Consider the following 22,765-nt stretch of genomic DNA (forward strand, 5'->3'; position numbering starts at 1 on the left):
CCAATCGCTGGCTGAAAACTAGAGAGCTAATCGTTAGCTGGCAACTAGACAGTTAAATGCGAGCTGATAACTAACACACTAATCGCTAGCTGACAACGAGAGCGCCAGTCAGGAGCAGACAACTAGAGTGTTAATTGCTAGCTGGATACTAGAGCGCTGATCATTAGCTGGCAACTAGAGCGCTAATCGCTAGCTGACAACTGCGCCGTTAATCGCTAGCTGGCAACTACAGCACTAATCGCTAGCTGACAAATACAGCGCTGGTCATTACCTGGCAACTAGAACGCACTAATCGCGAGCTGCTAGATAACGCACTAATCGACGATTAGTGCTGCTCGCGCGCTGATAACTATCGTGCCAATCGCTAGCCGGCAACGAGAGAGCTCATCGAAAGCTGACAACTAGCTTGCTGATCGCTAGCTGGCAACTGCAGCAGTAATCGATAGCTGAAAACTAACGCACCAATCACTGGCTGAAAACTAGAGAGCTAATCGTTAGCTGGCAACTAGAAAGTTAATTGCTAGCGGATAACTAACATACTAAGCGATAGCTGGCAACTACAGCGCTAACCGCTAGCTATCAACTAGTTTGCTGATTATTAGCAGGCAACTGGAACGCCAATCGCTAGCTGACAACTGGAGCGCTAACCGCTAGCTGATAACGTGCGAGCTAATTGTTAGCCGGCAACTAGATCACGAGCTCTCTTAAATGCCAACATGAATATATAAATGTATTTATTCATGTTAGATATTTATTGACAAAAGTGTGAGTGTTATTTAAAGACATTTACAACCAAAAAATGGAGGGGGAAATATGAATATATGTGTTTTAAACATTTGACCAACAGCAGTACCCCAGCAGTTTCATTATTCATTGTTATAATTATGTACAGTACATTGTTTTTGTATTTTTTTAAGTAAATATATTCAACTGTATTTATTTGATTTTGTGGGCATCTACAACCTTTCGTTAAAAAGGAACATACCTAATAGTCGGAACCTACACTCTGGTGTTGGGCGCCCTCTTCTGGTCAATACGGAGTATAACATGTCTGAAGCCCATCCAGTAATACAGACTGTGACGTCATTCAGACGCATTATGATTGGTTCATTCAAAAAACAGGAATTTCATGACTAGGAGAAATTACACATCACATTTGACTTTTATTTTGTATAAACTTCTTTAATTGGACACGTCCAATGTTAAGATGACTTCCTGATAAAAGTCCAGGAAGTGGCGCGTCTCGGTCCATCCAGAGATCCTTCTAGAACGTACCGCTTCTCCTTCTTCTTTACATTCTTTGAGACATTGTCAAACACATTCAAGAGCGGACCACGTGACCCGGGTCACGTGACGCCCAGTATTACCTCCTCCAAGGCACTAAACAACGTCAAATAGCGTTGCTGAGTTGGCATAAAATACAAGCGAAAAGCTCGGCGGACCTCCTAAAAAAAAAAAAAAAAAAAGGCCTTTTGGCGTCGAGTGGAAAAGAAAAACGCTTCACATTTCCAAGAAAAGGATTAGGTGGGGGGGGAAAGGAGCAAATAGTGCACGTTAAGTCCAGACATTCCATGTCCTTCATTGAGGGCGCTTTGACTTCCGGTCCGTTTTATTTTGAAAGTCTTGTGCACGCCGCGAATGACAAAAAAATACAAAAAATTACGAGCAACCCTCGTCAGCAATAAAGAGCTCTGATTGGTCCGTGCTGTGTACCGCAGGTCGAAGCTCCGCCTCTCCTCGAATCCAAAATGTCTTTCATTCGCCAGGAAACACTTTATAAGGGCTTCTCTGGCAACGGGACTCCGCCCACTTTCCAACCCCCTTTCACGGGGAGGTCAAAGGTCTGTGACTTTATTCTCCAGGGCGGCGGCGATCTGCTGGAGGCGGAGCGTCAGCTGCTTGTTCTGGGCGGCAGGGTCTTCATCCAGGGACTGAATGATCTGGACACAAATGATGTTGGACTCAACAAAATGATAATAATAATAATTATGTAACAAACAGTTCAGGGTGTCCCAAGTTACCGGAGAGCGTTATGGCAGGAGGAGGAGTTTTGTCCCTCCAGAGTTGCCGTAGGGGAGTGTGCGGTTGTGAAAGGAAGTGTGTGGAGATAACATTAAAGAGGCGGTGGCTAACGGACTTGCTATAATGTCTCCCGTTTATTATTTTATTAGATAAATACACACTCGGCTATAATGTAGTGTTCTGGGTTCGCCTGTACTGTGTATTTATCTAATAAAATAATAAACGGGAGACATTAGAGCAAGTCCGGTAGCCACCGCCTCTTTAATGTTATCTCCCTAATAATCAAAAACGGTACAAAATGTATCTCCACACACTTCCTTCCACAACCACACTCCACTACGTCACAGCCCTACGGCAACTTTGGAAGGACAAAACTCCTCCTCCTTACATAACACTCTACGATAACTTGGGACACCCTGAACTGTTTGATACAACAATAATAATAATGTAACCGAGGGTTAATTATGTCACCTATACCGTATAAAACTACAAAATAACAAACACGGAGGCTCCAGTTTTATACTTCTTTCAAAACCTCCGCTCCACTACAACGTGTCATCACTTCCGCTCTTAGCGCCTTCAAAATAAGAGCGCAAGGCATATACTGTATAACAGCGTATAACAGGAACTCGACATCACAAAGAGGAAAGCCCATAAAAATAGGTTACATACCTCCACTCCTACAAAAAGAAACGTCCTCGTTTCAACACAATAACAGGATAAGTGCAAAAACAACACAGGCAGTTAAAACAAAAAAACATATTAACCTTTCTCCCCAAATATACAGAACCTCGCACACACACACACAACAACAACAACGTATATATATATATATATATATATATATATTATGTAACCTAATTTTATGGGCTTTCCTCTTTGTGATGTTCAGTTCCTGTTATACACTGTTATACAGTATATGCCTTGAGCTCTTATTTTGAATGCGCTAAGAGCGGAAATGATGACACGTTGTAGTGGAGCGGTTTTGAAAGAAAGACAATAAAGTGTCCTCGTATAAATGTCGCCTGTACTGTATAAAACTACAAAATAACAAACACGGAGGCTCCAGTTTTATACGAGGACACTTTATTTTCTTTCTTTCAAAACCTCCGCTCCACTACAACGTGTCATCACTTCCGCTCTTAGTGCCTTCAAAATAAGAGCTCAAGGCATATACTGTATATCAGCGTATACGGAATTCAACATCACAAAGAGGAGAGCCAATAAAAATAGGTTACAACAATAACAATAATAATAATAATAATAATAATACGGAAGCTTATTGTGTGCGGTTAACCAGTTGTATAACGCTCCCGTGCCTTTAATTTGGTAGTTCAATCTGTGTCTGTGACGTCATTTCCTTCTTCAGAATAGCTCGTTTTCGATCAATGGTGGCAGCACGCTTTGTGTGCGTTGACGACTAAATGTAAGTTTTGTCGCATACGTACAGCATTTGATATGAACGTCGTGCCTTACTACTTCATCGTATGCTAAGTTCAGATGTTTTGGGGTAAATTGAGAGGTAATTAGTCTCGTTGACAACGTTTCCCTGCACGCATTGCTTTATGTAACGCCATTGCAGCTGCGACGGTTTGGCCTCTAGAGAGCTTCAGAGAACACAATCGCCATTTATCATAGTAGACTGACCATACGTCTTCTTTTCCCCGGCATTTTGTGTTAGAATTGCGTGTATTTTCAATGTACGTTCAGGGTTAAGAAGAAACAAGAAACAAAACGTGGAGTCGTGCGCACGCAGCAGCATTCGTGAGGGAGGGGCAGAGAGCGAGAGAGAGAGTCAGGACACAAGAGATGCCGAAACGTAAATGCAACTTCACGAATGACTTGCGGAAAAAGTATCCGTGTTTTCGTCCTGGCCGTGACACATGGGAAGCAGAATGCACTGTGTGCAGAGCAGGAACGTATGTATCTGTGGCAAATAAAGGGTCCGTAGATCTACAAACCCATATCAGCACTACAAAGCACAAAACAGCTGCGCAGGGCCAGAGCTCGTCTGCTAATTTGACAGAGTGCTGTGTGCAACCTGGAAAAGGAGAAGACATTGTAAACGCAGCAGAGGGCGTTTTAGCATTCCACACAGTCAAACACCATAACAGTTACAGGTCGATGGATTGCACCAGTGCTTTGCTGAAAAAGGCATTCCCAGACTCGGACACGGCAAAAAAGTTTTCAAGTGCACGCACCAAAACAGAGGCGATTGTCAACAGCGTCATAGCGCCCCACAGCATCGACATTTCGCTAGAGGCGCTCAAAGAAATAAAGTACTGTGGCATCGCTACAGATGGGAGTAACCATGGTGCAGTGAAAATATTCCCAATCATAATCCAGTATTTTGACTGGAAGAAAGGTGGTGTACAATCAACATTGCTTGAGGTCAAAGACACACCTAACGAGACAGCGGACATCATTGCAAACTACTTGATTGAAACACTGAGAAAAAATCATTTGTCAGAAAAATGTATAGCATTTACTGGCGACAACTGCAACACAAACTTCGGAGGAATCAAACGTGATGAAGGGGGGAAGAATGTGTATGCAAATTTGAAGAAGTTGCTCCAGAACGAGACGCTGATCGGTGTGGGTTGCCCAGCACACATAATGAACAATTGTGTCCATTATGGTGCAGACACACTTGATATTGACATTGAGAATATCATGTTCAAAATCTACCAGTACTTCCACATTTACAATGTGCGCACTGAGAGTTTGAAGGAGTACTGTGACTTTGTAGATGTTGAATACAGAAAGCTCCTTTCCCACAACAAGACACAATGGCTGTCATTATTCCCTGGAATCGAGAGGCTGCTGCAGATGTTTCCAGCATTAAAGGGATATTTTCTGTCACAGGAAAAAACACCTGTAATGATCAAGAGGTTTTTTGAAAATGAATTCAGTGAAATTTACCTCCGGCACATGCTTTCACTCACGTGTGTGTTCCACTCACCCATTAAAGAAATGGAAAAGGAAAATAATTCCATTGTTGAAGTGCGTGACATCTTGCAGAGAGTCCACACAAAACTTGAGGAACGGCAGAGAAACAACTTCATGTCCCTGAAAGTTAAGGGACTCCTGGCACAGAAGCGCACAGATGGGCATGGAAAAGAATGTGAGCAGTTCTATGCGGATGTGCAGCGTCTCTACAGCGCATGCCTGCAGTATCTCCGCAAGTGGATGACACCCATGGAAGAATTCACCCCACTCATGTGGATGGATCTGAGTCGGACACCGAGTTGGAACGACGTGGAAGCCTGCATCAAGTACCTTGGAGAAAAGGGGGTACCAATTGATGATGCCAAGTGTTTTGATCAGGTCACCGATCTGAAGAAATTCACTGAGAGTAGCAACAGTGATGGAGAGTTCAATGGCCTGCAAGTGCACCAGAAGTGGTGCAAATATTTTGAGAAGGCCAAAAGCATTGCATGTTACTCAGAGCTGCTGAAGATTGCACAGTTTGTCTTTGCCCTTCCTTCTCACAATGCAAATGTTGAGAGGGTTTTCTCACTGATGCAGAGCCAGTGGACCAAGGAAAAGAGCAGGTTGTCTGTTGAGTCGTTGAAAGGGCTTCTCTTTGTACAATACAACTTCAAAGAAACATCCTGCAAGGACTTCCATGCTTATTTGATGAGCAACAGGAAACTGCTGGGGAAAATAAGCTCTTCAGCTAAATATGCATGGGCAAACAAGGAAGGCCATGGAGACGAAGAGGAAAACCAAAGAGAGAAGGAAGGCCAAGACGACTAAATAAGAAGAAACGCAATACACTACTTCTCCTTTTTTTTGTTTTAAATGTTGACTCTTGACTGTTTTTTTGTTTTTTTTACATAAGCCTAAAATAATTGGCTCAGAAATGCTACCTCTGTTTTTGTTGTTTTAACTGAAGAAAGGTCAAAATACAATAAATCTATCGGACGTTATGTTTAAGTTTCACTTTTGCATCTCGTAGCGGTAGCATCCACAGTAATTGTGGTGCATTCAAGGAACCTTGATTAAAATTTGAAACCGAGGTGTCACCAGTTTATAAAGAGAGGGAGGCTTAACCCCCAGTAGATGCACTGATAATAATAATTATGTATTATGATGATGATTGTTATCAAATAATAATCCTACATGAATGTGATGTATCTGTATGTTAGAGCACAGGGCCCTCTTGTGGTATGACTGCTTAACATACAGATACGTCCCAATGTATCAGATATAATCTATTTACACTTGGCTGATGCATAATCATATTTAAGAACATAATTTCAGGTTTTATGATTATTATGATACATTATACATATGGAGGGCAAGCTGTTATCCAGGCAGCAAGCCCCCCCCCCTCTCTCCACATGGCTGGTGGATCCAAGGGAGCGACGAGTGTCGATACAACTTGGCACCAGCGACGCCGCAGGAGTTGCCGGAATGACGCTACAACATCAAACCGCCTTCAGGACTCCGGCTCCTGATTTTCTGTCGGAGTGAACCCCTCAAGTGGGTTGACCACAAGGCAGCGGTGGTTTTGAGATGGGAGATTACCTTCTCCTAGATGGGCTGCCTTACCAGGTTTACAGGCCCCATCTGCCCGAATGCGGCAGGTAGCACGGGGGTACATCTTACCCGTGGCAGATATATACACATATATATATATATATATATACACACACATATATATATATATATATACACATATATATATATAAACACATATATATACACATACATATATATATATAGACATATATATATATATATACTCATACATATATATATACACACACATATATATGTATGTACATACATATATATATACACATATATATATATACATACATACACACATATACAGTATATACACACACATTCATATACATATATATACACACATGTATATATATATGTATGTATGTACATATATATATATACGCATATATACATACATATATATATATACATACACACATATGCAGTATATACACACACATTCATATATATACACACACACATATATATATATATATATATATATATATATATACACACATATATATATATACATACATACATATATATATATATGTATGTACATACATACATACTAGAGATGTCCGATAATATCGGCCTGCCGATATTATCGGCCGATATATGCATTAAAATGTAATATCGGAAATTATCGGTATCGTTTTTTTTATTATCGGTATCGTTTGTTTTTTTTGTTTGTTTTTTTTAATTAAATCAACATAAAAAACACAAGATACACTTACAATTAGTGCACCAACCCCAAAAACCTCCCTCCCCCATTTACACTCATTCACACAAAAGGGTTGTTTCTTTCTGTTATTAATATTCTGCTTCCTACATTATATATCAATATATATCAATACAGTCTGCAAGGTATACAGTCCGTAAGCACACATGATTGTGCGTGCTGCTGCTCCACTAATAGTACTAACCTTTAACACTTCATCTTACTCATTTTCATTCATTACTAGTTTCTATGTAACTGTTTTTATATTGTTGTACTTTCTTTTTTATTCAAGAAAATGTTTTATTTTACTAATTTTTTTAAAAAGTACCTTATCTTCACCATACCTGGTTGTCCAAATTAGGCATAATAATGTGTTAATTCCACGACTGCATATAGCGGTTGATATCGGTATCGGTTGATATCGGTATCGGTAATTAAAGAGTTGGACAATATCGGATATCGGCAAAAAGCCATTATCGGACATCCCTAATACATACATACATACATATGTATGTATATACATATATATACACATATATACATACACACACATATATATATACACATTCATATACATATACACACATATATATATATATATACATACATATATAATGGTTTTAGCCCAATGTGGCACCAGTGCCAAAAGGTTTATACACCCTTGCTTTGGACTATCCAGTGTAATATGATACGTCTGCTGCCATCTAGTGGTGGGTCATGTGAAGTGGTCACAAAGAGGACATCAGTTACTCACCGCGTCGTAGTACTTGCTGGCGTACTGGTAGAGTTGATGCAAGGCCAGCTGGGAGTTCAACTTGTCTGTGTGTTGCTGCAGACACACAAAGACTCAGTCAGCACACACACACACACACACACGTATGTATGTGCACACACACACACACACACGTATGTATGTGCACGCACGCACACACACACACACACACGTATGTATGTGCACACACACGTACCCTGGACACCTCAGCAAGGTGAGTGTTCATGTCCTGGTCGCTAACAGGAACCATTTGTCTGATGCCTTTGTAGTAGCTGCAGACAAAAGACACAAGTTAGCGTGACACACAAAGACAGGAGTGTGTTAGTGTGACACACTCACTCGTCCACCATCTTCTTGTAAGTGGAGATCTCTTTAGCGTAGAGCAGCTTGTTGCTGGGCGACTCCTGCAAGGGCAAACACGGACAGGTGAGACATTGGACTGGAGAGAGAGCTGGCAGGTTGTTCGGTGAGCGCACGGACCCGGCTGAGTTTGTGCTCGGTCTTGGTGCAGGCGTCCATGAAGGTCTGAGCGATGACGTGCAGCGATGCGTCCACCACCTCCGTCACGTGCACGTCGAAGATGAAATGAGGGTTCCTCAGGATGTTCACCCAAAAGCGAAGTGGCAAACTAGGAGGGGGTCAGGATTAATCTACTTTGAGACAATCGAGAGGACGTTTGGACGCCACCTGTACCCATAGACATCTTCTAAGTAGACGCAGCATCGACCGCTACTGCCTACTGGCGCTGATGAGACGCGGGGCCGCCATCTTGGAGTGGTGATCCGCTCCACTCAGTGCAATTCATTTGACAGGAGCAATGAACTGTCAGCGCATTTAATTCATTTTACCTCACTGAATACCACTGATTTTCACACGTTTTTTTGTCATACCTGTAGCTATGATAAAGGACACATGTTTTATTTTTCATAGTTTGCTTAACAGTAATAGCATATTCTTATATGCTATAAGTGACCAGACATCCGAGATCAAAACTGGGAATATAATCCCAGAGAAGGGGGAAAAAACAGTCAGCTATTTTTGAGTTGAAGAAACAATATGATTAGGTTATATATACATGCGTATATCCTACATAAACAATGTATGAATACATTAGATACTTATATATCTTAGGGACCTATAGACTGTATAGAGAGTTTATTCTGTCTTGACACTTTGATTTGATATTTTGTATTACATTCTTCCCTTAAATGATCATGTTTACACTGATTTTTTTATGTATGTTGCTTTGGATAAAAGTGTCTGCCAAATACTTCAACTAACATATATAAACACCTGAAAGTCTTTATATCAGCTAAAACCACCAATCTGTTTCACTGGATTCAGAATAAAACCAAATTCTGTCTTACAATCTTTCTCTTCATCATTTATTTCAACTTTATGTTATTCAAGTGTGACACTTTTAAATTTAATTAATTTAATTGACAAGTAATTCTATTAGGGTCATACTCTTGTTTGCTAGCGGCTACGATTTCAGTACTATTGAAGATCTTTGCTCCTTCTCAACTCTGTGGTAATATTCTTTTCACAAAATACAACCAATAGTACGTTAATGTTAAATCTTACTTGTGAAAAAATAATCCCCCGATTCCTATTTTCGACAGTCCGCTCATTTGAGCAGGAAAACGCTGAACACCAGCCTGGCATCTTTGTTTTCTACCCGTCAACTGTCAGTTTAGGCTGCTCGCCGGCTCCTCATCACCACTTCAAGATGGCAGCCCAATTTCTCGCTTCTACTTATAAGATGTCTATGCCTGTACCTATGAGGGGCCGTTAGGGACATTATTCAGAATGACCTCTTACATACACTACTGAAATGCTCTTACAAACAACTGAAATGTTTTTCTCTCACACACACTACTGAAACACTCTTATACACACTACTGAAACACTCTTATACACACTACTGAAATGCTCTCACATAAACAACTGTAATGTTTTTCTCTTATACACACTACTGAAACACTCTTATACACACTACTGAAATGCTTCACATAAACAACTGAAATGTTTTTCTCTTATACACACTACTGAAACACTCTTATACACACTACTAAAATGCTCTCACCTAAACAACTGAAATGTTTTTCTCTTATACACACTACTGAAATGCTCTCACAAACAACTGAAATGTTTTTCTCTTATACACACTACTGAAACACTCTTATACACACTACTGAAATGCTCTCACCTAAACAACTGAAATGTTTTTCTCTTATACACACTACTGAAACACTCTTATACACACTACTGAAATGCTCTCACAAACAACTGAAATGTTTTTCTCTTATACACACTACTGAAACACTCTTATACACACTACTGAAATGCTCTCACCTAAACAACTGAAATGTTTTTCTCTTATACACACTACTGAAACACTCTTATACACACTACTGAAATGCTCTCACAAACAACTGAAATGTTTTTCTCTTATACACACTACTGAAACACTCTTATACACACTACTAAAATGCTCTCACATAAACAACTGAAATGTTTTTCTCTTATACACACTACTGAAACACTTTTATACACACTACTGAAATGCTCTCACCTAAACAACTGAAATGTTTTTCTCTTATACACACTACTGAAACACTCTTATACACACTACTGAAATGCTCTCACAAACAACTGAAATGTTTTTCTCTTATACACACTACTGAAACACTCTTATACACACTACTGAAATGCTCTCACATAAACAACTGAAATGTTTTTCTCTCACACACACTACTGAAACACTCTTATTCACACTACTGAAATGCTCTCACATAAACAACTGAAATGTTTTTCTCTCACACACACTACTGAAACACTCTTATACACACTACTAAAATGCTCTCACATAAACAACTGAAATGTTTTTCTCTTATACACACTACTGAAACACTCTTATACACACTACTGAAATGCTCTCACATAAACAACTGAAATGTTTTTCTCTTATACACACTACTGAAACACTCTTATACACACTACTAAAATGCTCTCACATAAACAACTGAAATGTTTTTCTCTTATACACACTACTGAAACACTCTTATACACACTACTGAAACACTCTTATACACACTACTGAAATGCTCTCACATAAACAACTGAAATGTTTTTCTCCTATACACACTACTGAAACACTCTTATACACACTACTGAAACACTCTTATACACACTACTGAAACACTCTTATACACACTACTGAAACACTCTTATACACACTACTGAAACACTCTTATACACACTACTGAAATGCTCTCACAAACAACTGAAATGTTTTTCTCTTATACACACTACTGAAACACTCTTATACACACTACTGAAATGCTCTCACATAAACAACTGAAATGTTTTTCTCTCACACACACTACTGAAACACTCTTATACACACTACTGAAATGCTCTCACATAAACAACTGAAATGTTTTTCTCCTATACACACTACTGAAACACTCTTATACACACTACTGAAACACTCTTATACACACTACTGAAACACTCTTATACACACTACTGAAATGCTCTCACATAAACAACTGAAATGTTTTTCTCCTATACACACTACTGAAACACTCTTATACACACTACTGAAACACTCTTATACACACTACTGAAATGCTCTCACATAAACAACTGAAATGTTTTTCTCCTATACACACTACTGAAACACTCTTATACACACTACTAAAACACTCTTATACACACTACTGAAACACTCTTATACACACTACTGAAACACTCTTATACACACTACTAAAACACTCTTATACACACTACTGAAACACTCTTATACACACTACTGAAACACTCTTATACACACTACTGAAACACTCTTATACACACTACTGAAACACTCTTGTACACACTACTGAAACACTCTTATACACACTACTGAAATGCTCTCACATAAAATGTACCTGTTTGTCTTCCAGATGTGCAGCGTCTCCTCGTCCACGTTGTCGTGTTTCAGCGCCTGCTCGTCCAGGAAGTCAAAGAAGTATTTGACGGCGGGGGGTACAGCGGCGCTCGTGCACAGCACGCTGCGGAAGAAGTCGTCCACAAACTGCTGCAGTGTCCCCTGAAGACACACGCATTGCCTTGAGGGATGTTCTGTACGCTGTGGACATGACGGACCAATACCTTGACAGAGAGCAGTCTTGTCAGGTAGATCTCAGTGATCGCTTTGGTCATGGACTTGTCCTTCATGCTGCCTCGCTTGGACTTCACCTCGTCCAGCTCGTCTGTCGGCCTCACCAGATGGAAGGTGTTGTCGTCCTCCAGCAGGGCGTTACCTGGCAACAGCAGGATATCATCTGCATGCAGGCGTGTGTGTGTGTGTGTGTGTGTGTGTGTGTGTGTGTGTGTGTGTGTGTGTGTGTGTGTGTGTGTGTGTGTGTATACATACGCTCTTCATAGCTATCCTGGTGCTGATGGAAGGCCTGTGTGTGCAACACTTTGGAAAGAACCAGTGTGGCGTTGTCCCGCACCTGGAGGAGCATAGCGTGTCAGTAAGTCACATGATATCACTAGTTTGTCACATGACATTAATAAGTCACATGATAGTATCTAGAGTGATACCCATGATATCAAAAATGAGTCACGTGATATCAATGGTGAGTCACATGTCAATAGTAAGCCACGTGATATCATTCACGAGTCACATGATATCACTAGTAAGTCACATGATATCAATAGTGAGTCACATGTCAATAGTAAGCCACGTGATATCATTCATGAGTTACATGATATCACGAGTAAGTCACATGACATCACTAGTGAGTCACATGATATTAATAGTCACATGGTATCTATGGTGATACCCATGATATAGTGAGTCACATGATATCAATACTGTGATGAGGTGGCAACTTGTCTACGGTGTACCCCGCCTTCCGCCCGGATGCCGCTGAGATAGGCTTCAGCGCCCCCGCGACCTCAAAAAGGGACAAGCGGTAGAAAATGGATGGATGATATCAATAGCGAGTCACATGTCATTAGTAAGCCACGTGATATCATTCATGATATCACTAGTGAGACACATGATATTAATAGTCACATGGTATCTATAGTGATACCCATAATATAGTGAGTCACATGATATCAATAGTGAGTCACATGTCATTAGTAAGCCACGTGATATCATTCATGAGTCACATGATATCAATAGTGAGTCACATGTCAATAGTAAGCCACGTGATATCATTCATGAGTCACATGATATCAATAGTGAGTCACATGTCAATAGTAAGCCACGTGATATCATTCATGAGTCACATGATATTAATAGTCACATGGGATCTATAGTGATACCCATGATATCAATAGTTAGTCACATGATATTAATAGTCACATGGTATCTATAGTGATACCCATGATATCAATAGAGTCACATGATATCAATAGTAAGCCCCGTGATATCATTCATGAGTCACATGATATCACGAGTAAGTCACATGATATCAGTGAATCACATGAAATCACTAGTGAGTCACATAATATCAATAGTGAATCACGTGGTATCAATAGTGAATCACATGATATCACAAGTAAGCCCCATATCATAATTTTTGAGTCATATGTCAGTAGTAAGCCACGTGATATCATTCATGAGTTATATGATATCACTAGTAAGCCTCGTGATATCATTCATAAGTTACATGATATCACTAGTCAGTCACATGATATCAATAGTGAATCATGTGATATCAATAGTGAGCAAGATGATATAATTCGTGAGTCATATGATATCACTAGTGAGACTTGTCCTCATTGGTAACTTACTAGTGGTAAGTCGCATGTCCTCACTAGTAAGTCACATGATATGTAGTCACATGATGTCAATAGTGAGTCACATATCACTCATAGGCCACGTGATATCATTAATAAGTCACATGATATCGACTTGTCCATGGTGATATCACTAACAAGTAACTTGATCAAATTAGTGAGTCACATCCTTACCGGAGAGTCACATGATGTCAATAGTAAGTCACATGATATCACTAATGAGTTACATGATATCAATAGTGAGTCACATGATGTCATCATATTTAAAAAACAACAACATAAGAATACTGACGTTGTAATGTGCCAAAGTGTTGAGTCTCTTCCAGTGTCCCTCCTTCTGCGAGGTCAGGTCGACGTCAGACAAAATTTGACCCGTTGATCCGGGACGCCATTCTGGGTCAAATGAAAGCATTAGACAGGCCAATCGATGATTTAGCCAATATCTGCAATTCTATAAAGCTTCACTAGGGGGCAATAAACTAAACTATTATTAGGGATGGGAATCGAAAACCGGTTCAATGAGTATCAATGCCTCGGAATCACTTGCCATTTCATCTAGCCGTTCTCTTAACGGTTCTATAATGTGCTGAAACATTTGAACACAGCATGCAATGAATGTTTTTGAAGCGCACCGATCTCATCCCAGGCAGCAGCCGTCATCTGACGTAAATACTACAGGTACTAATACTGCTGATATTAGTAGCGATGTTACTTGTTCAATTTTAACAAATGCCTTCCCATTTAGACGAGCATGAAGAGACATATTGTGGAGGCGGGCAGTGATGACTCCAGTTCACGCCTGCCGTGAGTTTTCACCATGGAAGAGTACCAATCAGCCAGGAACGCTGAATGTCACCGAGCACTGACTAAGTTTGTGGTCAGAAACTTGCCACATAGATGCTCCTTCGGTAGATGAATGTTCCATTGTGATTAGAGAAAAGTTGCATTTTTTCCTCCAAACACATTTTCCCTCCATCATGTTAGAATAATGATGCATATATTATCACACAATTCTTATGCTTAAGGGCCGTTGCTATAGTTATTATCAATTGTGCTGAAGTTGTACTTTTTCTATCTGTGCAAAGCCAGTCGTCTCGTATCGGTGTTTTCAGACCCTGAATCGGCCTGCTGACTGCCAAGGGAACATCGAGTGCCGTGACGCAGACAGAGCAGAGACAGGGCGATATCACGAGTGTCAACACATTTGCATTTTATTTTAGTCATATATTGTGTCTAACTGGAGCTGCTGAGATTACCCCCCTTTCCTTCAGCGGCAGCTTCAGTGATGTAGCCAGGGACTAGAGATGCCGATAAATGCTTTAAAATGTAATATCGGAAATTATCGGTATCGTTTTTTTTATTATCTGTATCGTTTTTTGTTTTTTATTTTTTTAATTAAATCCACATAAAACACACAAGATACACTTACAATTAGTGCACCAAGCCAAAAAACCTCCCTCCCCCATTTACACTCATTCACACAAAAGGGTTGTTTCTTTCTGTTATTAATATTCTGCTTCCTACATTATATATCAATATATATCAATACAGTCTGCAAGGGATACAGTCCGTAAGCACACATGATTGTGTGTGCTGCTGCTCCACTAATAGTACTAACCTTTAACAGTTAATGTTACTCATTTTCATTAATTACTAGTTTCTATGTAACTGTTTTTATATTGTTTTACTTTATTTTTTATTCAAGAAAATGTTTTTAATTTATTTATCTTATTTTATTTTATAATTTTTTTTAAAAAGGACATTATCTTCACCATACCTGGTTGTCCAAATTAGGCATAATAATCTGTTAATTTCACAACTGTACATATCGGTATCGGTAATTAAGAGTTGGACAATATCAGCAAAAAAGCGATTATCGGACATCCCTACCAGGGACCTCCCAAAAAAATGGAGGAAGCACGTGGGCTGGACTTTAGAGCGTAGTTTGGATGTGTAACTGGAGTACAGCCCAAAAAACATCTCTCCTCATTTGAGCCAAATTGAACTCTGTCTCTGCATGATTCCTTGCTTCTTGTCTGTTTAATAGATGTCATCAGTGTTTGAACCTGACACGTTTTTTTGAAAATAAACTTTAAAAAATTATTTAGAATTTAACAAAATAAAACACTTGGAAATTACACAATAATTGTTTTAACTTTTTTTTTTTGTAACTTTTAAGAATCTTTTGTCTTCTACCTAGAAGATATACTGTGCAATGTACAGTGCAAAGGGTTTACAAGGTGAAACTAATATAATGACACGGGCTCATGGCATGCAACATGAGATATTTCGAACCTTCTTTTGATATAATGTCGATGTTTATTGCTTACAACTTATGAAAACCTTAAATTGAAACTTTTTTTTTTTAAATTTTTATAAACTGTAAGCCATTATTCTCAAAGTTGTATTAAATAGATGCTTGACATATGTCGCTTTGCATGTGATGAGTTATTATCGCAATTTAGGTTCCCATTTAAAGTTGATTTGCTGACATGAATGGACTTTTACACGATATTCTAATTTGACCTTACTTTTAAATTTAACTCATCACATCAAAATAAGAGTCCCAGAAAGCTGGCGCGCACAAGCTAGCTAGCAAGCTACGGAGTTTGCCGCCAATGTATTTCTTGTAAAGTGTATAAAAAGTAGTATGGAAGCTGGACAAATAAGATGGCAAAAAGCAACCACTTTCATGCGTTATTGGACAGAAAGGAGGACTTTATTTCTCCTCCATTCGAAAATGTGGACATTATCATCACAACTGTCTTGATTCCTATCAACGCAAGTCATCAGAATCAGGCAATACACCAACTTATATTCTTGTCTTCATGAAAGAAAGGAGTCAGGAACTTCACTCGGTGACAGAAAACACTGAGTAATGGCTTCCTGCGCGTCTTGCACCTTACTCACGGAGAGGTTGGCTCTGCTAGAGGGTCGTGTCCGCCAGTTAGAGCAGAGGAATGTTGCGGACACATCTGCTAGCGTTAGCTGTAGCGAGCTAACTAGCCCAGCTTGTAGCAGTCCTAAGCGGCCTACAAGCTACGGTGTACCGGTTGAGACGCATAATAGATTTAGCTCTTTAGCTGGTCCTACACCCCAGTCTACCGGGCACCACACCTTAGTCATAGGGGACTCCATCACCCGAAACATAAAGCTTAGCAAACCAGCCACAATAAAGTGTATCCCCGGGTGGACCACTAGCCGGTGCATCGGTTGGGGACATCTCTGCACTGCTGACCCGTCTCCGCTCGGGACGGTTTCCTGCTGGCCCCACTATGGACTGGACTCTCACTGATGTGTTGGATCCGCTGTGGACTGGACTTTCACAATATTATGTCAGACCCACTCCACATCCATTGCTTTCGGTCTCCCCTAGAGGGGGGTAGGGGGGGGTTACCCACATATGTGGTCCTCTCCAAGGTTTCTCATAGTCATTCACCGACGTCCCACTGGGGTGAGTTTTTCCTTGCCCGTATGTGGGCTCTGTACCGAGGATGTCGTTGTGGCTTGTGCAGCCCTTTGAGACACTTGTGATTTAGGGCTATATAAATAAACATTGATTGATTGATTGATATGTGTTAAACATGCTTGTATTATCATTAAACACCTTTAAGTTGTTAACAAAAACGTCTCTTTCATAAATAAATAAATACAAATTATATACATGAATGAGGTAGATCCCCTTTGACTTGGTCAATTGAAAAGTAGCTCGCCGGCAGAAAAAGTGCTCTAAATTAAACAAAATTCACCGATAAGAGAATCGATACACTGCAAAAAGTCTGTGTTCAAAAACAAGAACTTTTTTTTTTTAAATTAGGGGTATTTTATTTGAACTAAGCAAAATTATTTGCCAATAGAACAAGAGAATTTGGCTTGTCAAGACTTTCCAAAACAAGTAAAATTTGCTAACTTCAATGAACCCCAAAATAGCTTAAAATAAGTATATTCTCACTAATAACAAGTGCACTTTTCTTGGTAGGAAAAAAAGAGACCTTTTTGCTCAATATGTTGAAAAATATTCTTAAATGAAGTAAATGCTAGTGCCATTATCTTGACATAATGATATTACATTTCTTGAAACCAGCAAACTTATACTAAAAACTGATTTATTGTTCTTAATGGAAAGGCAACAAGGCAAGCGCTTGTTACTCTCGGGTCTCCTAGCCGCTCAGGCAAATCATATGGTCTAAAAATGCATTTTTCCATGGATAACATGACATCATCGCGCCAAGTGCGTGCTCTTTCAGTCAATTAGTGTGCATATTTACAGCCCGGCCCCCGCCCAAAAAATTTTAAAATTGCAATTTTGAGGAATTTATCTGAATGTGCATGAACTATTTCTATCCAAAATTGTTTGAAATGTTTAAATATTAACTGTCAGTTTACTGTACTGTGCCAACTGTACTACTATATGAGTACGTATTTTCTATTGTTTCATTGGAAATAAAACAGCAAAGTCCATTTGGCTGTCATCTGTTTTAATTAAGAGACACAATTGTGTCAAAATCATGATTTTTTTTGTTCATGCTTGAAATAAGAAATTATTATTAAAAAAAAGTAGTTTTATACTTGTGAGTGTTGATGACACAACAGTTGATATTCTAGTTTCAAGCATGTTTTACTCAATAGAGCTCATCAAATCTCAGCAACAAGCTGTAATATCTTACTGACATCATTTAGGACCAAAACACTTAAAACAAGTAAAACACTCTAACATAAAATCTGCTTAGTGAGAAGAATTATCTTATTGGACAGAAAATAAGCAAATATCACCCTTATTTGAGATATGTAATCTTACTTAGATTTCAGTTTTTGCAGTGATAAAGAATCGAATTGTTAAGTAGAATCAAAAGTGGAAAAAATCTTATCAATTCCCATTCCTAAATATGAGGATGTTCTAAATGTATTGTGTGTGTGTGTGTGTGTGTGTGTGTGTGTGTGTGTGTGTGTGTGTGTGTGTGTGTGTGTGTGTGTGTGTGTGTGTGTGTGTGTGTGTGTGTGTGTGTGTGTGTGTGTGTGTGTGTGTGTGTGCTACCTAGTGCCACGCTCTCCACCTTTGGCCTCTGCGAGTACGGCAGATTCCTGTACACCTGATCAATGATCTTCTCTTTCACCTGCACAGCGCGACGACGTCATCAGCAAATCAAATAACACAACACCCAAACAAGACTGCTTCCGGCAAAGCGTCACCTGAGAGATGGTGTCACAATTGAGCACCTTGACGGGCGTCACATCCGGCCCCTCGCCGTGCACCAGCACCTGCAGGGTCTGTCGCACACAGCACACCCGTCACTCACGCACTGCAGCTGCCACTGACACAATACAAAGTCAAGCTTTGTATTGTGCAAGCTTCCCTAGTGATGTGTTCATACGGACTGACCAGTACGGAATATTCCACGTCGTCTCCCAGCAGCCCGGTGTCGTTCAGCGTGTATTTGGCCTTCTTCATCTTGGCGTCCACCGGGCCTTTGTCCACCTGATGCTTCAACGCCTTAAATAGCTTGTACAGCGGCTCCCCGGCGCTGTCCTGCAACATGCACGCCAACAACATACTTCTGTAAAAGACTACACGAGCATTGTGTGTGTGTGCGTGTTGAGCTCCGATATTTCCTATTTCTCGCTTTTTGATATTTTTGTGCCAAAGAGAACGAAAGAGAGAGAGTCACCCTGAGGAACTGGTAGAGGCAGATGGACATCCAGTTGCACAACATCCTCTCCACGACTGTCTCCGACCTGCAGGAAGCCAAAAAGATGGCGTCACAGGCGTCCAGCAGAGGGCAGCGTGTCGCATTGATTGATTGATTTTATTAGTAGATTGCACAGTACAGTACATATTCCATACAATTGACCACTAAATGGTAACACTAAGGGTGTATCGGTACGTGTATTTGTATTGAACCGTTTCGGTACGGGGGGTTCGGTTCGATTTGGAGGTGTACAGAACGAGTTTCCACACGGACATATTAAAGGCCTACTGAAATGAGATTTTCTTATTTAAACGGGGATAGCAGATCCATTCTATGTGTCATACTTCATCATTTCGCGATATTGCCATATTTTTGCTGAAAGGATTTAGTAGAGAACATAGACGATAAAGTTCGCAACTTTTGCTCGCTGATAAAAAAGCCTTGCCTGTACCGGAAGTAAATAAATAAATGATAAATGGGTTATACTTGTATAGCGCTTTTCTACCTTCAAGGTACTCAAAGCGCTTTGACACTATTTCCACATTCACACATTCACACACACATTCACACACACATTCACACACTGATGGCGGGAGCTGCCATGCAAGGCGCTAACCAGCAGCCATCAGGAGCAAGGGTGAAGTGTCTTGCCCAAGGACACAACGGACGTGACTAGGATGGTAGAAGGTGGGGATTGAACCCCAGTAACCAGCAACCCTCCCATTGCTGGCACGGCCACTCTACCAACTTCACCACGCCGCCCCGTAGCGTGACGTCGCAGGTTGTGGAGCTCCTCACATCTGCACATTGTTTACAATCATGGCCACCAGCAGCGAGAGCGATTCGGACCGAGAAAGCGACGATTACCCCATTAATTTGAGCGAGGATGAAAGATTTGTGGATGAGGAAAGTGAGAGCGAAGAATTAGAGGGCAGTGGAAGCGATTCAGATAGGGAAGATGCTGTGAGAGGCGGGTGGGACCTGGGGCCGTACTTATCAAGCTTCTTAGAGTGCCATTTTACACTTAAGTCCTGAGAATTTGCAAAATTTAGTCCTACTCTCAAACTTAAGAATAAAAGCTTTTTATCAACGTTCTTAAGTCTAAGAATCACTCCTACTCTCCACGATATTTAAGAGACCTTCAGAGGTGTCTTAAGTGGTTAGGAGTTGCCAGCAGGGGATGGCACTGAGGCGAGAGAGACGTGCGCCAACGTTCAGGGAACGGAACAATGTTGTTTTTTTTTTTTATGACGAGCAGCTGATCAAACGGTATCGTTTAGACAGAGCGGATATTTTTTTTGTCACAGATTTAATACTTTTCGATTCCTTGTTGATTTCTGCATGTGTCTGCAGTGGGCTAGTATATATAGAGCCACCCACACCAGTTTCAAATTAGTTGCCTAATTAATGAATTGGAAAGAAAATGTTATGACAGTAGCGTATGTGTGTGGCCGTGAGGTGAGTGACGTCAGTGAGTGTGTGGGCGAGAGAAGAGAGGGAGCGGTGCCGGCGGGGACTAGTTTGTTTTGTATTATTTTGTAGTTTATTGTCAAAATATACACTCCCATTGTCCACTTCAATATTTCCAAGATATTTTTTTATTCTTAGACAAGGGATTCCCTTCCGTGATTGGTCATTTCTATGGACACAGAAATGACGTCACCTAAAATTGCGTTTACGGCACATAGTAATGTCGTAATTCAGCTCTGAGTGTGACACTTAAGATTCAGTCCTACACTTCGCTGAAAGTGTGAGTAAGACGCTTGATAACTAACTTTTAAGTGCAGCTTTCAGCCAAGAATTTATTTACTCTTAAGTCAACTCTTAGCAGACTTCTTAGGAGTCATTCTAAGAAGCTTGATAAGTACGGCCCCTGATATTCAGCTGGGAATGACTACAACAGTAAATAAACACAAGACATATATATACTCTATTAGCCACAACACAACCAGGCTTATATTTAATATGCCACATAACAAACACCTCCCCCCTCCCGTCCATATAACCCACCAATACAACTCAAACACCCGCACAACACACTCAATCCCACAGCCCAAAGTACCGTTCACTTCCGCAAAGTTCATACAGCACATATATTTCCCCAAAGTCACGTACGTGACATGCACATAGCGGCACGCACCTACGGGCAAGCAAATGTTTGGAAGCCGCAGCTGCGTACTCACGGTAGCGCGTATCCAACTCAAAGTCCTCCTGGTAAGAGTCTCTGTTGTCCCAGTTCTCTACGTGTTTGTGTTGCTGCAGCCGGCCGCTAATACACCGCTTCCCACCTACAGCTTTCTTCTTTGCGGTCTTCATTGTTCATTAACCAAATTGCAAAAGATTCCCCAACACAGATGTCCAGAATACTGTGGAATTTTGCGATGAAAACAGAGGACTTAGTAGCTGGCCAAAATGCTGTCCCAAAATGTCCGTTACAATCCGTGACGTCACGCGCAAACGTCATCAGACCGAGACGTTTTCAGCAGGATATTTCGCGGGAAATTTAAAATGTCACTTTACTAATCTAACCCGGCCGTATTGGCATGTGTTGCAATGTTAAGATTTCATCATTGATATATAAACTATCAGACTGGGGTCGCTAGTAGTGGCTTTCAGTAGGCCTTTAAGTAGCGTAGCGCACATTGTGTAAACAATGCACACCGAGGCACAACACACGGCAAGCTAGCAACGACCGGGCTACTACAACATGCAAGAGCCAGAGCTGGAAGACCCTCTTGCCTCGTTAAGATCTCACGTTTGGGAACATTTGGGCTTTGCGGTGCGATACAACCAGTGTTGGGACTAACACGTTACTGTAACATCGTTAGTTTCGGCGGTAAATAGTAATCTAACGCGTTATTTTTTATATTCAGTAACTCAGTTACCGTTACTACATGATGCGTTACTACGTTATTTTTTATGTAGTATGGGCTAGAAACAGAAGATCTGAGTGTGTTTTATTGGAGCGCTGCGGTGTCGTCCTTCTGTGTCACAAGGAAAAGAAGAGGCGTGCTTTCTGTGGGTGGGGGGGAATCATCATACTGCTGTGATTATATGCATCAAGTGTTCATTCAAGGCGAAGGCAAAATATCCAGATATATATCGTGTATCGCGATATGGCCTAAAAATATTGCGATATTAAAAAAAGGCCATATCGGCCAGCCCTACATCCATCACACACAGAGCTATTTTAAAGCAATGTTAAAAGGGTAGAGCCATTGTTTACAAATGTTGGTA

The 22,765-nt window shown here is 40.5% G+C and overlaps 1 protein-coding gene across 1 annotated transcript in view; it reads right to left on the minus strand.

The window, feature by feature from the left end:
- Positions 1 to 1,141: 1,141 nt before the first annotated feature.
- The window catches only part of LOC133662525 (plexin-B2-like), a 141,285-nt gene continuing 119,661 nt past the window's right edge, over positions 1,142 to 22,765 (minus strand). The window contains exons 29-41 of the mRNA XM_062066608.1: positions 19,508 to 19,574; positions 19,222 to 19,368; positions 19,032 to 19,109; positions 18,877 to 18,955; positions 14,134 to 14,234; positions 12,460 to 12,541; positions 12,195 to 12,346; positions 11,972 to 12,132; positions 8,517 to 8,664; positions 8,376 to 8,440; positions 8,233 to 8,308; positions 8,019 to 8,093; positions 1,142 to 1,940 (exon numbers count right to left, since the gene is read on the minus strand). Coding sequence (XP_061922592.1) covers positions 1,836 to 1,940; positions 8,019 to 8,093; positions 8,233 to 8,308; positions 8,376 to 8,440; positions 8,517 to 8,664; positions 11,972 to 12,132; positions 12,195 to 12,346; positions 12,460 to 12,541; positions 14,134 to 14,234; positions 18,877 to 18,955; positions 19,032 to 19,109; positions 19,222 to 19,368; positions 19,508 to 19,574 — 1,336 coding nt within the window. The 3' untranslated portion in view covers positions 1,142 to 1,835. The remainder of the gene's footprint in view (positions 1,941 to 8,018; positions 8,094 to 8,232; positions 8,309 to 8,375; positions 8,441 to 8,516; positions 8,665 to 11,971; positions 12,133 to 12,194; positions 12,347 to 12,459; positions 12,542 to 14,133; positions 14,235 to 18,876; positions 18,956 to 19,031; positions 19,110 to 19,221; positions 19,369 to 19,507; positions 19,575 to 22,765) is intronic.

The sequence above is a fragment of the Entelurus aequoreus genome, linkage group LG12 (genome assembly GCF_033978785.1).
Source record: "Entelurus aequoreus isolate RoL-2023_Sb linkage group LG12, RoL_Eaeq_v1.1, whole genome shotgun sequence".
Classification (NCBI taxonomy): domain Eukaryota; kingdom Metazoa; phylum Chordata; class Actinopteri; order Syngnathiformes; family Syngnathidae; genus Entelurus; species Entelurus aequoreus.